We start from the raw sequence: 13,446 nt of genomic DNA, 5'->3' as shown, positions 1-13,446 counted from the left end.
TCACATAATCTCACCGACCATGCCCTCTCTCCCGGTGAGACACAAGAACTCGCTCCAAATCCAAGGAGAGCTGTGCGTCGCAGGCAGCGCGCACCGTGCGCAACGCGTCCAGCGCATTATCCGTATTAGCAGGATTTACTGAGTGTCTCGCAGCAGAGATGTTATGGAGGATAACCTCCACGTACTATTAACACTTAGCGTACTGATTTGAATCGTAGAGCAAAGGGTTTAAATCAGGTTTCGCCTTCGTTCTAGGAGGAAACTGCTTTTTCTGGTATTTTTAATCCAAAACATTTTCTGATGAGTGCCGATGATTTTCAAACAAAATAATCTGATGAAATGTGTTCATATTTGGTATTCAGTACAGGTCGTCCTTTGGCCTTCAGTTCCCATTATTAATAGTTTCTTTCGATGTAACCAATGTATATTCAGCTATTTTGATCTATAAAATTAAAAGACGCAACTTTCATTTTGTTTGGAATCAAAACGTTTTACAGCGTTTCTAGATAAGTGTGTGCTTTCTGGTTCTTTTCAAGTGGCAGGCTATTATAGATGAACTGACGCAAATTATTATGCTCTATTATGTGGATTAACAAATCACGATCTTTGATCATTTGTGTTCATTCTGACAGGAGTGGTTTTCATGATGCCACTTATGCTTGACAAAAATTCAGCCATTAATATTGGTACTGTTCTGTGTCTGACAACTGAAAAATTAAAAGTAACAACAATATTTGAAAACAGTGAAATATCCAACTACTGTATTATCTGCACGTTCTTCAAATCCTGCAAATCCAAAGAATTGGAGAGAGCAACATTGTTGTTGACAGCTTTCATTTATTTATATGCAATTATACCCTTAAATAACAATTTCTTTGACAACACTGACATACAGTATTTTCAGGTCTTTCCATAGTTACCAGGCAGAGGCGCACTGAAAACTCTTCAGTGTGTGTGTGTCATCGTGGTCACATGGTCACTCTAGGCAGATGCATACTGTATGATTTGCTTTCATATAGTTCCAGTTTATTTGCTCCACTCATAATTTTTAGATCTCACTTGGAGATTTATTATAATCCAAAAAAAAAACAAAAAAAATTGGTGCACTAGTACATTTCCAAGCAGTTTTTAAGGATGCATCTGTCTCAATAGTCTCCTATCTTTCCAAGGATAGGGGACTGTTGAAAGTCCCAAAAATTTCTGTAAAAGTCCCATAAATTTCCCCTGAAGCTCTACGCGGCTTGCTCTGCTTTGGGAGGGTCCTCTGCGTTGTTTTTGGAGCTTTGCTGTTCAAGGTACTGCTGGAGCAGGGCTGATAGGTGGGCAGGGTGGCGCTGCAGCATGGAGGCTGTCTGGGAGGTCAGCATCATCAGTCCGCTGACTAACTCACCCTGGACAACTGTCAGCGATGGCAGTTTGGAGTAGCTCAACAACCCTTGGGCACTCATTATCTTTTTGTCTATACAGGCTCCTATTGAGGAAATGGTAAGACAGTCATAAATTAATTTAGGTGTTTTTAACAGCAAAAACATGCCAAAAGGTTTTCTTGATACATTTACCTTATGCACCATTTTCTGTAAAGCAAATGTTAAGTTCTTGATGCATCACATTGTGCAAAGGAAAATGTGCCTGCATCGAGTATTATGAAATTCCTCCTTTCATCCTGATAGATAATAAACTTACCAAGAAGTACCAATTGTGGGAAAGCTCTCAGAGTCATCAGCATTTCCTTTGCCTTTGGTTCTTTACTGACTAGCAGACAATTGGGACCAATGATTAGAGGAAGCAAGTTGCAGTAAATGCTGTCTGTCATGAATGACCGCATCACCTAAAAAACACAATGTTTGGAAATAGAAATAAAGGTAAAGCAATCTTCAAGGGAGAGGACCAAAGAGGTTGCATTCAATGATGAGTTTTAATAACAAATAATAATAATATTGTAGACTCTCAGGCACAATAACACAACGTCTTGGCATCACCTTATTGGGGAAGAACTTGACAGTGATTCCATGTTTATGAAGTCTGAACTTTAAATTTAGCATGTCCTCAGCATTGCAGGAGTTGTTCTGGACCACAGCAACCATCTTATTGTCCTCCAACGTGTTCTTCAAACTCTTCTTCAAAAGTAATATAAAGGGATGGTCCTGGTATAACACAAAGGAGATATTGTTGGATAGTTAAGTAAACAAGAGTGGATTCAGCAATACTTTCATTTTAAGCAATAACACACACACACACACACACACACACACACACACACACACACACACACACACACACGAATAGAGCATAGAAGCAATATCAAGATGTCACAGAAAGGTTACGAAGGGGATGAAGTTACCTCCGTAGCTTTGGTGTTTTCGTTTGGATACGCGCCCCGAGGAATACCCCGCGGCGGAGGAATGTACTGTGTAACGGCCAGGAGCTTCTGTTTGAGAAAGTGCACTGGTTTCCTGTGCCGAGTCACAGCTTTGGAGCCGTGTCGAACACTCTGAACAAGGGGAATCCATCCTGTAAAACGCAAATTCTGTTTAACATCTGCTGATGAACAACTTGACGTGTATGAAGTAGCTACGCTGACAGTGGTTAATTAAATACATCTAATAAGGTGTAAAGCCGCAGTATGGCTAAATTGCTCCATTACGATAGTTTCTAAAACAAACAAAAAACATATTTTAAAAGTAATGCAGGCACATTAATACAGGTTGAGAAGCACAATTGATCCTAAATTACCCTGTTTCGGTAGAAATTTTGCACACAAGGTCGCCGCCATATTGACTGGAAATTCGTATATTCCGGAAGTGACATCATGGATGTGGTGCGTTCAATGTCAACAGGAAGAAAATCAAGCTAACGTAACTGAAAATCCATTTTACACGATTTTGTCGTATTACTATCATTACAGTCATTAAACAATATCTTCTCATTTTAAAGCAATAGTTAGCTCACGATGAATAATTTCATGTCCTGTAAAATTTTTACTAGTTTTCTGTAAGTGTTTAACATAAATGCATTGGCTCGTCTATTGGCTTGTTTCTTCGACATCAGAGGTATCGTAAATATCATACCGTTAAAGAAAAATTTGTTATAAGTTAAATTAGTGTAAAAAGCGTTCATATAAATATTATAGTTATAACCGAAATGCCTCTTGGGGAAGCGTGAATGTATTTAAATCAAACACGTCATCGTTTCATTTTATTTATTTTTTTGGTTGTTGTTTTTTTTTTTTGCGTGCGCCGTGTATATTTATTTTGAAACTAATTCAGAAGTATGAGCATATGTTTTTATTTTCATTGGTCTTAAATATAGGTTGCAGTTACAAAAGACGCACATTTGCATATTACGGTACTTTACGTAAAGGAAGACGCGTCAGCGTCGGTTTAGTAATCATGTGGCGCACACTCAGTACGTGTTTGACCAGACAGATCGGCTCATTTGGCTGGTGTCGTCCTTCTCGGCAAAGTGTGTCTGCACTGAAGTACTCCCAGAATCCCCCGGGACATTCCGCAGCCATGGACTTAAGTGCCATGAGAAAGAAATACAAAGGAGATGAGGAGGTGAGTGTCAGGAAGAACTGCGGATTTCATGTCTTCATGCAAATGCATCGTCCTTTTCAATCTATGAACGTTGCGTAATTGTCTGCGTAAAGATAAGGTCCTGATGACTTCATTCTACATGTTAATTGCTGTGCCATATGTGAGTGAATGACGCGGTGTGCTATGACGTCACAGTAAATGTCCCAATCCTTGACTGGTGATGCTAGTCTTGATGGTACCAGTGCATTCATGTTAGCTATGATGCTGTCTTGTTTCACAGTGCTTCGAGGAGAGCCAGCTTGTGTCTCTGGACCCTATCAAACAATTTGAAAACTGGTTTGATCAAGCAACAAAGTGCCCTGAAATAGGAGAGCCAAACGCTATGTGCATTGCAACAGCCTCCGAGTAGGTAGAACTTGTTAAAATATGAAATATTTCTTTTTTATTTTCATCACATAATGTCAAATCTCTACCTGCACAGAGACGGACGTCCTTCAGCTCGTATGGTTCTCCTTAAAGGTTACAGCAATGAAGGTTTTCGTTTCTTTACCAACTACTTGAGTCGAAAGAGTTCTGAGCTGGTGAGAATCTGTTTTTGAATCTCCTAAAAAGCTGCCATCACTTCTTTTAGGCTGTAACACTGTTAAGCAATGTGGCAAAAAATAGTATGGAAACTTTTAAGTTCAACAATTGATTTAAGAGACTTGATCGACATATTGGGTAACTCCGGCTTCTCATGTGTGATCTGTTTTTTTCTTTTCTGGTTTTCATGGTAGCAAAGTGAATGGTTTCAGAAATAATTATTTGAATCCACTTGAATATCATGATCCTATTGCTTCATATTGTCACATTCATGATAACAATCGTCTTATCTGTTTGTGTTCTCCAGGAAAACAATCCTTTTGCATCTCTGGTCTTCTACTGGGAGCCACTTAACAGACAGGTCAGGGTCTTTCATGCACTCATCCACGTCTGTCTTATGAAATATTATTAAGTGTGTGTCAGTGACTTTCATTTTGATTTGAAGATTCGAATTGAGGGCAGCGTGGAGAGAATACCCTCCCAGACCTGCAGTGACTACTTCCACTCTCGGCCAAAGAGCAGCCAGATCGGGGCCGCCGTCAGCCTACAAAGCCAACCAATTCCTAACAGAGACGTAAGAACCAAGACATTTTCCCTGTAGCGAATATGCAAGTGTTATGAAGGCTTGATTTTCACTGCGTTTCCATGTTAGTACCTCAGGCAGAAAAATGAAGAGCTGACAGAGAAGTATAAAGACACAAGTGTGCCTATGCCTGACTACTGGTGAGTGTTGGTTCTTATTCTTTGACCTAAGTCCAATGTCAACATCAAAGGTCCATACCGCTTTCATTCCTGTGATATAGCTTAGCATGTGAAGTGGAGGTCACATGACTCAGGTTAGTGGGAACATTACCTGTTCTGCCTGTTCAGGTGGACTAATGAGGTCGTTTAAGGCACGTCACTGACTGCTTGTACCTTTTTATTTCGGTTTCCTTTCTGCTGAGTAGTATATCCTGATAATCATGTTGACTTTTTCCAATTGTACGCTGTTTATCTTATCTCCTCAGCGAATTATCAAATTATCTGCCTCGGTTTTGATGTATTTATTTTCTAAATTGTTGTACGGATAATTACATAACTTTTTCAAGATAATGTGGTACAATAAGTTCCTTGATTCAAGTAGTGAGTAGCCTGAGCAAAGTTGTAGAGATGAACAATTTCTGCTGTCAGGCAGCCATGTATAGCACAAGTAGAATATCATGGAGTGGTTCCAGTCTGCAGCTGACCCTAGCTGTGTACTTACTATGTCATTTAACGGCTGCTGTCCTTTTAACAGGGGGGGCTATGTCGTGAAGCCTTACATGATCGAGTTCTGGCAGGGTCAGACCAACAGGCTTCACGACCGCATCGTCTTCACCAAGCTAGAGGATGGAGAAACTAAGCTGGGGGAGTTTCAACATGAAGCTGAAGGAGGATGGGTGTACCAGCGACTGTGTCCATGAGGAGCACCTCAACAGACTGTCATATGCAAGGGAGGAAATTGTACCCAGAATTTCACGTCATCCTTTTATAGTTGAACAAATTATCCTCCCTTCGTGCTCATCTATAGGGACTGGTGGCAAGCATTTATTACTGATTAAATAGCTGCTGTGTGTGTGAGGTTTATCAGCAAGACAAACACTGTGTCGTCTCTGGAACTGAATTTGAATCAGTTCTGTCAGTATGCATTAACTTTTAAGGAGTCACAACAGTCTGATTTGACAGCACAGGTCTTCGTGCTCTCAGAAAAGTGTAGAGAAAGCACACTGTGTGTCAATGATTTGCATTGGTTATTCGTCTGTTCTTTAAGCTGTACACGGTGGACAGACAACTGGCCTCCATTGTATTGTAGCTTCACTTGGATCATTTTCAGCATTGAAATGTTGATAAACCTTTTTTTTACAGGCCTCTGAGTTTCAAGAAAGTACAGCTGAACTGTTAGTTCTTAATTTCCAATTTTTCTAATTACGGTATTTCAGGAAACAGGAGACATTGGAAATTTAACTTTTTGTCAGATGTTATTGAAAGTTTTACTGTAAATCTAAATATCTTGACTTGAATTGTGCCAACTACCATGTGTTATTCATGTCTTGTAATGAAATTATTGTTTACAGAATGTAATTAAACTTGACTTAACTGTGGAAAAAGTGCCAGCAATAATGTGTAACTGTACCCTATAACCAAGGGCATGTTTGGCCAGCAGGTGTCACTAGCATCACATTTACAAACATCAAGAACACAGAATAATTTAAAACAGGATGCTAAAATCTGGTGGATTAGTCCAACTCAAACAGTTTTTGGGAAGCAACTGTCTTAAATCAATCAAGATTATTGAATCAAAGAATTTAAATGTTGCCCTTTTGACGAACTGGAAACTTGTCTGGGTTAAACTCTTCCTCCATTTTAAAGTCATCTGGGATTGGTTCCAGGCCCGCTGTAGCCTACACTATGATAAACTGTTTAAATTTATTGATTTTAATTAGTACTGTATTTCTAGTCTAAGAAGAGGTTCATTGTTAAGGTAACTTGTTTAAATTATTAAAACAATTTAAATTTTAAACCATTCTGGGATGATTTCACCAAGGTGACTATCAGCTGTAATTCCAGATTGTACCATGGTGATCTCATTTAAGTGAATTCCAGATGATCCCAGGGAATGTCTCCAGCTCTGGTACCAGCAGTCCTCACTCTACCTGTGCTCGGACTGCTGGACTTCTTTTACATTGTATCACCGACAACATATCAAACATTGACATTATCAGTTTCAATTTGAGACCTTACAAGAGTCGAGCAGTAATAAATGTGTAATTTAATAATAGCAAAGGAGAGGCTGTAGTTATAATTATGTAATAGTGCACACACAGCTGCATAAGTAAAGACTACTTTTCACTAATTATAGTGTTCAAAGTAATTTCCCTCGAGTATGTACTTCCTCCATCAATGCTTGTCAGTTGTTTAGTGGATAATTGTATATACCCTGTCCATATTTGAGCTGCACAGAATCCCATATTACATAATGCAGAAGCACAGCCTTGTATCAGATGTCAGTGTCTGCTTACTATCACCATCTCAACAAAAGCAGCACGTCTGATAAGAAATACTTGCCTCTGTAACCTAAAACATAAAACATGCTGAGTTGCTTAAATTGTTCATCTACATCTTCAAAGAATTGTGACAAAACGCTCTTTTATATTAACTCATTTTGAAATATTTATTACAATAAAATGCAATTTTACTTTTGGACTCCAGGAAAGATCATACAAAGGAAATTAATCTTTTAAAGTATCACAATATTTCAGACACAGTCATCCAAATCAAGTTTCTGTTTGCTTTGGGCTTTTAAATATAATAAAAATGTACAGGTGTTTCTTTGCTTGTGCATGGACTATTTAACATATAAAAATTCCAAAACTTTGCATCCATAATAATAAAAATAAAAACTTAGTTTACAACAATGTTACTGTTCACACAAAACGATGTAGAATGTTAACTTTCCTGTCATTTTATGTCTTAAATAAACAACAGCGCAAAAACGGAATGTTGGGAAAGAAAAGGAAATGAGACACAAGATGTTTCCAGCCCTCTACCTAGTGGTTGGTTGCTGATACCAGTTATTTGTACATGTGTGTCCACTGGTTACAGTGGTGTCTGCATGGTAAGTGTTTATATGTAATGCAATATGGTTGTGCTTGTTTGTATTTTTGCCTTCCTTTGAGCTTATATAAGCATGACACTGATGTATGACACATTTGTGATCAAAGTATGTGCATTTTGGTCTATGCGTCTGGACGGTTGTGCACTATTTGTCAGTCTTTTTTTTATGGTTCTCATCACTGAGGTTGTGCTCTGAGAACAGACTCGGGTTCTCGGCCAGCGTGGCACGGACCTTCTTCTTTTCCTTGAAGCGTCCAGAGTGAGAGACCTTGACGTGGCGGCCCTTTGTGGCAGATTTATCTACAATCTTTTCCAGTCTGGCATTGAACTGGCTGTCCATATGTTCAGGAGGGGGATTATTGCCTGAGTGCTCCTTTTTTACAGTGTTGCTGCCGTACTCGGCCGGGATCTCATACAGAACTTTAGGTTCGGATTTCTTCTTGCGTGAGAAGGTCAGCTTCCACCAGCTTTGATCAGCCATGGCACCAGTAGAGACTGCTGGACTGACCTGAAGGCCACAAAGCACAGATTAAGAACTGTGTAGAATATACCTTTATTGCCAGATTATGCACTAAATCTGCTCAAGCATCAATCATGGTGCATTACAAAGGCTTATTCTAAGTATGATTTAGAGTAAGTACCTTCAAATTTGGATGATTTAAGTTTTAAAAAGGACACTTTCACTGAACAGACAGGGATTTCCCCATCTCTTCTGTGTGTCATGGAAATCTCCATATAAGGAGATAAAAATGTACTGAAAACATCATTTATTTGAGTAGCCAATGAAATAGTTACATATCCTATAAATTCTGAACTTTATCTGACATTATTCATGCAATCAAAATGACATCTGAGCCAGAGAAAAAGAGTTTTGGATTTACTTGTATTACTCATGTCCTGTATGTAGAATTTGGCTTTAGAAAACTTCATTATTATTATTATTATTATTATAATTATTATAATAAAATTTCATTATTTGTCTTTTAATTTGATACCACAGAGAGCTCAAATCTAATGACAGCAAAACGACTCCTTTAAGAAGTTACTATCTTAAGCCTTATATGACCCCAACAGGAACCCTAAAGACATTGTGCAAACTTTATCAGCTCAATCATCAATCATTTTATCTCTCCTGTATTAATAAATTAATTAATTAATAGATTAACGGACACAAATGAATGACTTAACATTTCTTAATTCCAAGTTTTGTGGAATTTGGATTTTTGATCAGAGTGGTTCTAAAATTCAGCTTTTCCATGTTTCCCTGCGGGGGCCGGTCATTTCCATTTTGAATGCATTTATGATTTCAGTAGTAAATTTATAGGTATTTTACTTGAATATGATATATAATGTTGTCCTCTCCTGATCAACAGGTATCCCTAGCAGCCAGCAACTACGATGGATGGCTCCTTTTCATCGCTATTCATCACAGTTAGTTGAAGGTGTAACCCAATGGGGACGACACCTGACACCCTGCTCATAGTTAATAAATGAGTGTGGATCAGAGGAGGATCCTGTGTCCATCCTAGGTGATCTGATATGAAGTCATGTTGAAGTAAGATGTTGTCTCAGGGCTGAATCAGGAGCTCCTACGAGAATCACATCACTAAATCAGCATCACTAAAGAACTTCTGGACTATCTATTTATATGATTTCAGCTGCAATTCATGACCACTTGAAAAAAATTTACAGGCCCATACAACATGCACACACACACACACACACACACACACACACACACACACACACACACACACACACACACACACACACACACACACACACACACACACACACACACACACAAGGAGCCTGTAAGCATGCAGATAATAGTGGGAGGTACGGTAGAGCCCTGGGCAGCTACTTTGTGTTGCGACCAATGAGCAACTTGCAAGTGGATGGTGCCTTGCCCAAGGGCACCTCAGCAGTGCTCAGGAGACAAACTTGCACCCCTCCACTGCCAGCTCACACTCCAAACTTTTTGGTCCATGTGGGCCTTGAACCTCCTGTCCCGAGCCCAAGACCCAGTGGACTGAATGACTGCCACCCCAGGGTGTCATGAAGAAAGAATCAGCAGCTATTATGACCATTATTAATTATTTCAGTTATTCTTCAAGGAGAAATGGCAAAAAAATAGAAGAAGTTATTTATTGTCATAACTGATCTTATTTACCTTGAATAGATTTTTTAATTTGACTGTTGGCTTGACAAAATGTGGTGTTTTTCTTCTTTTTTTTCAGTTTTTATTAAACAATCAATTCATACATTGACTTAGAAAATAATTGCATTTATTAATGAACATAAAAAGTACACTGAAATGAATGCGTCTTTTTTATTACTTCAGCAGAACACATTTCCTCCAATGTCAAAACTCTAAGGTGGAAAGGCACCACAAACGTAACAAGAGGTCATTCTTTGATGATAACATCCAAACCAGCCTGATTAAATAACATTTATCATTGCAATTTTTGTGTTTATTTTACTTTTAGCTTTTAAGTCCTACAACTGTGTTGTGATCCTTTAACTCATAAAACAAATTTTATGAGTGTCACTAACTAACTAACGCTATGATTTCTACTTTATGAGGCCCGACAACAAGGAAATAACCAGAGAAACCTCCTTTGGTGTGGTCAGTTTATCGTGTAGCGCCTATGCAAATACGCAGTACATGCCCTTTGCAGAACCACTCATCTCATTCTTATCTAAATCACATGATTTTAGGCACCTGGCACGAACAATGGTGCCAAGGTTCAGGAAAGGCACAGGAAACAATCGCTTTTAAATTGCTGCTGTTGAATGGGTTTGCAGAATAACCTAAACAATTTAAAATGTAGTCTACAGGTACTTAAAGGAAAGCTTTTTATGTATATTTTGCCTCATCAGTCAGGACTGGAGAGGCTGTTGCTTTTTGACCCTTTATTGCTTAATTACGTTTATTCTGAGCTAGATGCTTACAGACTCAGGTAACAGATAGTTTTTCCAGGCTTTTAACAATTTTTCATCGACCACTACGAACAGCTGTTTACATCTGGTTCTCTGCTTCTTTAGTACAACTTTCTTTGATTCTTGGATTCACACACTTAATCTACATATAGTTTCCCTTCATTTTTTTCTAAATTTAGCAGCATGGTTGTGTTCAGTCTTTAACAAAAGACAGGTTCCTCTGTAGCCGATGTTTACAGAACATTTACATAGTATTGTTGACTTTACAGCAAGCAGTTTCTGCTGATCTGAGAGGGCCTGAGCTGCACTTTCACACTTTGTTAAGTAAGAGAACACAGTGAGTTCAATATTCATACATATTTCTCTGAATGATCCATGTTTGACTTAGACGTGACCTTTGAAACAAAAGTCCTGTTGACATAAAGGAGGCCCTCCGTAGCTCTCTTTAATAAGTAACTATGAATTCTGTTATGTGTGGGTGAGCTGCCCAGCAAAGCCTCAGAGATCACAGCAGGAAGGGAACACTGTGGCCACATTTGGAAATCACTAACCAGCTACAAAGCTTTTCAAGAGCACAATGTTTAAGCTGGAGAGTAAGAGGAGGCTTCAAGGGCACCATGCACTGTACAGCCCTCATAATTGAGCTGAAGTTTCAATAGAATCTCAGGTTTCCTCCCTTGTGCCAGCTCACCCCTAACGACGAAGCTGAATGGGTTGATCAAAAGATCTTATGTGGTTTTTTTAATTTCATTTATTTTATTTTATTTTTCTGATGCTTATATTGACATTAAGAAGCATCAAGTTATGCATGTACATATTGTAAACTATTGTTACACCAGATTGAAAGTCACATATGGTGATGTTTGTTTGAATCGTAATGTGTCCAAATAACAAGGACACAAATGAATTATTAAACTCATAACTACATTGTTACTATTAACATGTGATTTTTGAATTGAGGTCATTTTAGTACTCATGCTCAGAGAATCCAGACTTAACAACGCCAAACAATTACATCATTTGACATAACCTGAGGCAAACACACATTTTCTAACATAACAGCAACATATGTTGTTACGTTAGTAAATGTGTTTGCCTAAAAAAACACATAGCTTACTGGATATTCATATGAATCAATCTTCTGTTTTATCTTTAATTTAATAATAATAATAATAATAATAATAATAATAATAATAATAATAATAATAATAATAATAATAATAATAATAATTCAGCAAATTTCAAGAAACTAAACTATATGCTCAATTTAATTGATTTAATGTTGTGCATTAACAACCCCAGGGAAAACAATGGAAATAAGTCCCGGTAGTTATTGTTTAATGCCTGACAAAGCCTGATAGATTACTTTTTATCATCCCATTGAAAATATTACTTTTCCAAGACTATTCTAAAGTGCCGTTAAACCAGCAGTTCATGATGTAGATAAATAACTTAAAAGCAAAAAATCTTCCTCAAAGCTCTGACATAACTATACGGTGCAGAAATATATTTTTTTACCTTGTTGATGACTGGAAAAGATTCTCTCAGATGTGAAACTGACCCACCACCATGCTTGCAAATTCTTTGCCTCCTCTCTGTTGTATTTTAAGTTCGACTTCTCAGGTGGTCATGCACAGGTACGGCATCTCTCTCTCTCTATCTATCTCTCTCTCTCTCTACTCTACAACACACCCTCCTCAAACACACACACACACACACACACACACACACACACACACACACACACACACACACACACACACACACACACACACACACACACCTAAAACCAGCCCAGCTAATTGCATGAGTGAGCAAATGTTGCAACCATATGATTTAGGGAGATATTTCTCCTGGCCAGCCCAGTCTACATCAACATTACTGACATCAATAACTAATGACAGTTTGAGAGGTTAACAGCTTTCCAAACTACAAATAAATTCTATTTTATTGGTCTCACTTTAAAGCTCAGTCTTGTCTTAATGTGGAATTTGGAAGCAGAATAAAGTCAACAGCTGGACAAAGGGACAGAAGCAGACAAAGAGAAAGAACGAGATCCAAAGGATCCAATGAATGAGGTGATTGCCCTAATGTTTTGCATGGGTTACAGACGGTGAATGGGTGATTACTTTGCAACTTTGGTTATCAAATGACCTGAAATCAGGTCACTGGTGCATCTGCATAAACAGATCTGAAGGCAGGATTTTGGTCATCTGATTCTGTGGAGGTGCCAAATTGTTATGGTATTCCTTTGGATTTCAATTACATCTTATAGAGATTTGTCTATGGCCTGGTGACAAGAATGACAAGATGTTTCATTTAGCCACTTAATCACTTTGCAAATGAGTCAGTCATTAATCAACCCCTAAAAACCTAATTTTAATTTCCAGGGGAATTATTTCTTCCCTTTTTCAGGATTCATGTCACATCTTCTTATATCAAGACTGTGAAACTCTGGAGAGAAGCAACCATTCATATAAACAACAAAGTTTATATAATGATATTTAAGCTCTTTGGCCAATTGCAACCAATGAAATACTACAGTACGTACACATTATGTATTGAAAGTAAATCAGGCAGGACTATTGCAGTAATTGAACATTTTATAATTATTGTTTTGGTATTTTTACATAAGAAGAAGTTCTCGTGACTGAATACTGTACTACATAAAAAATACAGTAATTCACTTTATTTTCTCACCCGGTTAACAGGACGACGGCTCCCTCTACTGGTTAATACTAACTCTACAACA

At 38.1% G+C, this 13,446-nt stretch overlaps 3 protein-coding genes across 3 annotated transcripts; 1 reads left to right on the top strand and 2 right to left on the bottom strand.

Annotated features, from left to right (window-relative positions):
* Window positions 1-827: 827 nt before the first annotated feature.
* mrpl10 (mitochondrial ribosomal protein L10) lies at window positions 828-2,790 on the bottom strand. The gene is made up of 5 exons (XM_068305252.1): window positions 2,734-2,790; window positions 2,342-2,511; window positions 1,980-2,144; window positions 1,684-1,828; window positions 828-1,471 (listed from the first exon to the last, which is right to left on the bottom strand). Exons 1-5 carry the CDS (start codon window positions 2,771-2,773, stop codon window positions 1,233-1,235), a joined length of 759 nt encoding a protein of 252 aa, XP_068161353.1. The 5' UTR covers window positions 2,774-2,790; the 3' UTR covers window positions 828-1,232.
* A 435-nt stretch (window positions 2,791-3,225) lies between these two features.
* Window positions 3,226-6,289, top strand: pnpo (pyridoxamine 5'-phosphate oxidase). The gene is made up of 7 exons (XM_068305251.1): window positions 3,226-3,557; window positions 3,817-3,941; window positions 4,018-4,117; window positions 4,426-4,479; window positions 4,564-4,692; window positions 4,771-4,841; window positions 5,395-6,289. Exons 1-7 carry the CDS (start codon window positions 3,279-3,281, stop codon window positions 5,558-5,560), a joined length of 924 nt encoding a protein of 307 aa, XP_068161352.1. The 5' UTR covers window positions 3,226-3,278; the 3' UTR covers window positions 5,561-6,289.
* Window positions 6,290-7,322: 1,033 nt separating this feature from the next.
* prr15lb (proline rich 15 like b) lies at window positions 7,323-12,345 on the bottom strand. The gene is made up of 2 exons (XM_068305897.1): window positions 12,213-12,345; window positions 7,323-8,259 (listed from the first exon to the last, which is right to left on the bottom strand). The coding sequence occupies exon 2, from the start codon at window positions 8,230-8,232 to the stop codon at window positions 7,897-7,899; it is 336 nt and encodes a 111-aa protein (XP_068161998.1). The 5' UTR covers window positions 8,233-8,259; window positions 12,213-12,345; the 3' UTR covers window positions 7,323-7,896.
* Between the last annotated feature and the right edge of the window lie 1,101 nt (window positions 12,346-13,446).

This window comes from Antennarius striatus, chromosome 21, assembly GCF_040054535.1.
Source record: "Antennarius striatus isolate MH-2024 chromosome 21, ASM4005453v1, whole genome shotgun sequence".
NCBI lineage: Eukaryota > Metazoa > Chordata > Actinopteri > Lophiiformes > Antennariidae > Antennarius > Antennarius striatus.
This window is presented reverse-complemented; position numbering and strand designations above follow the sequence as displayed.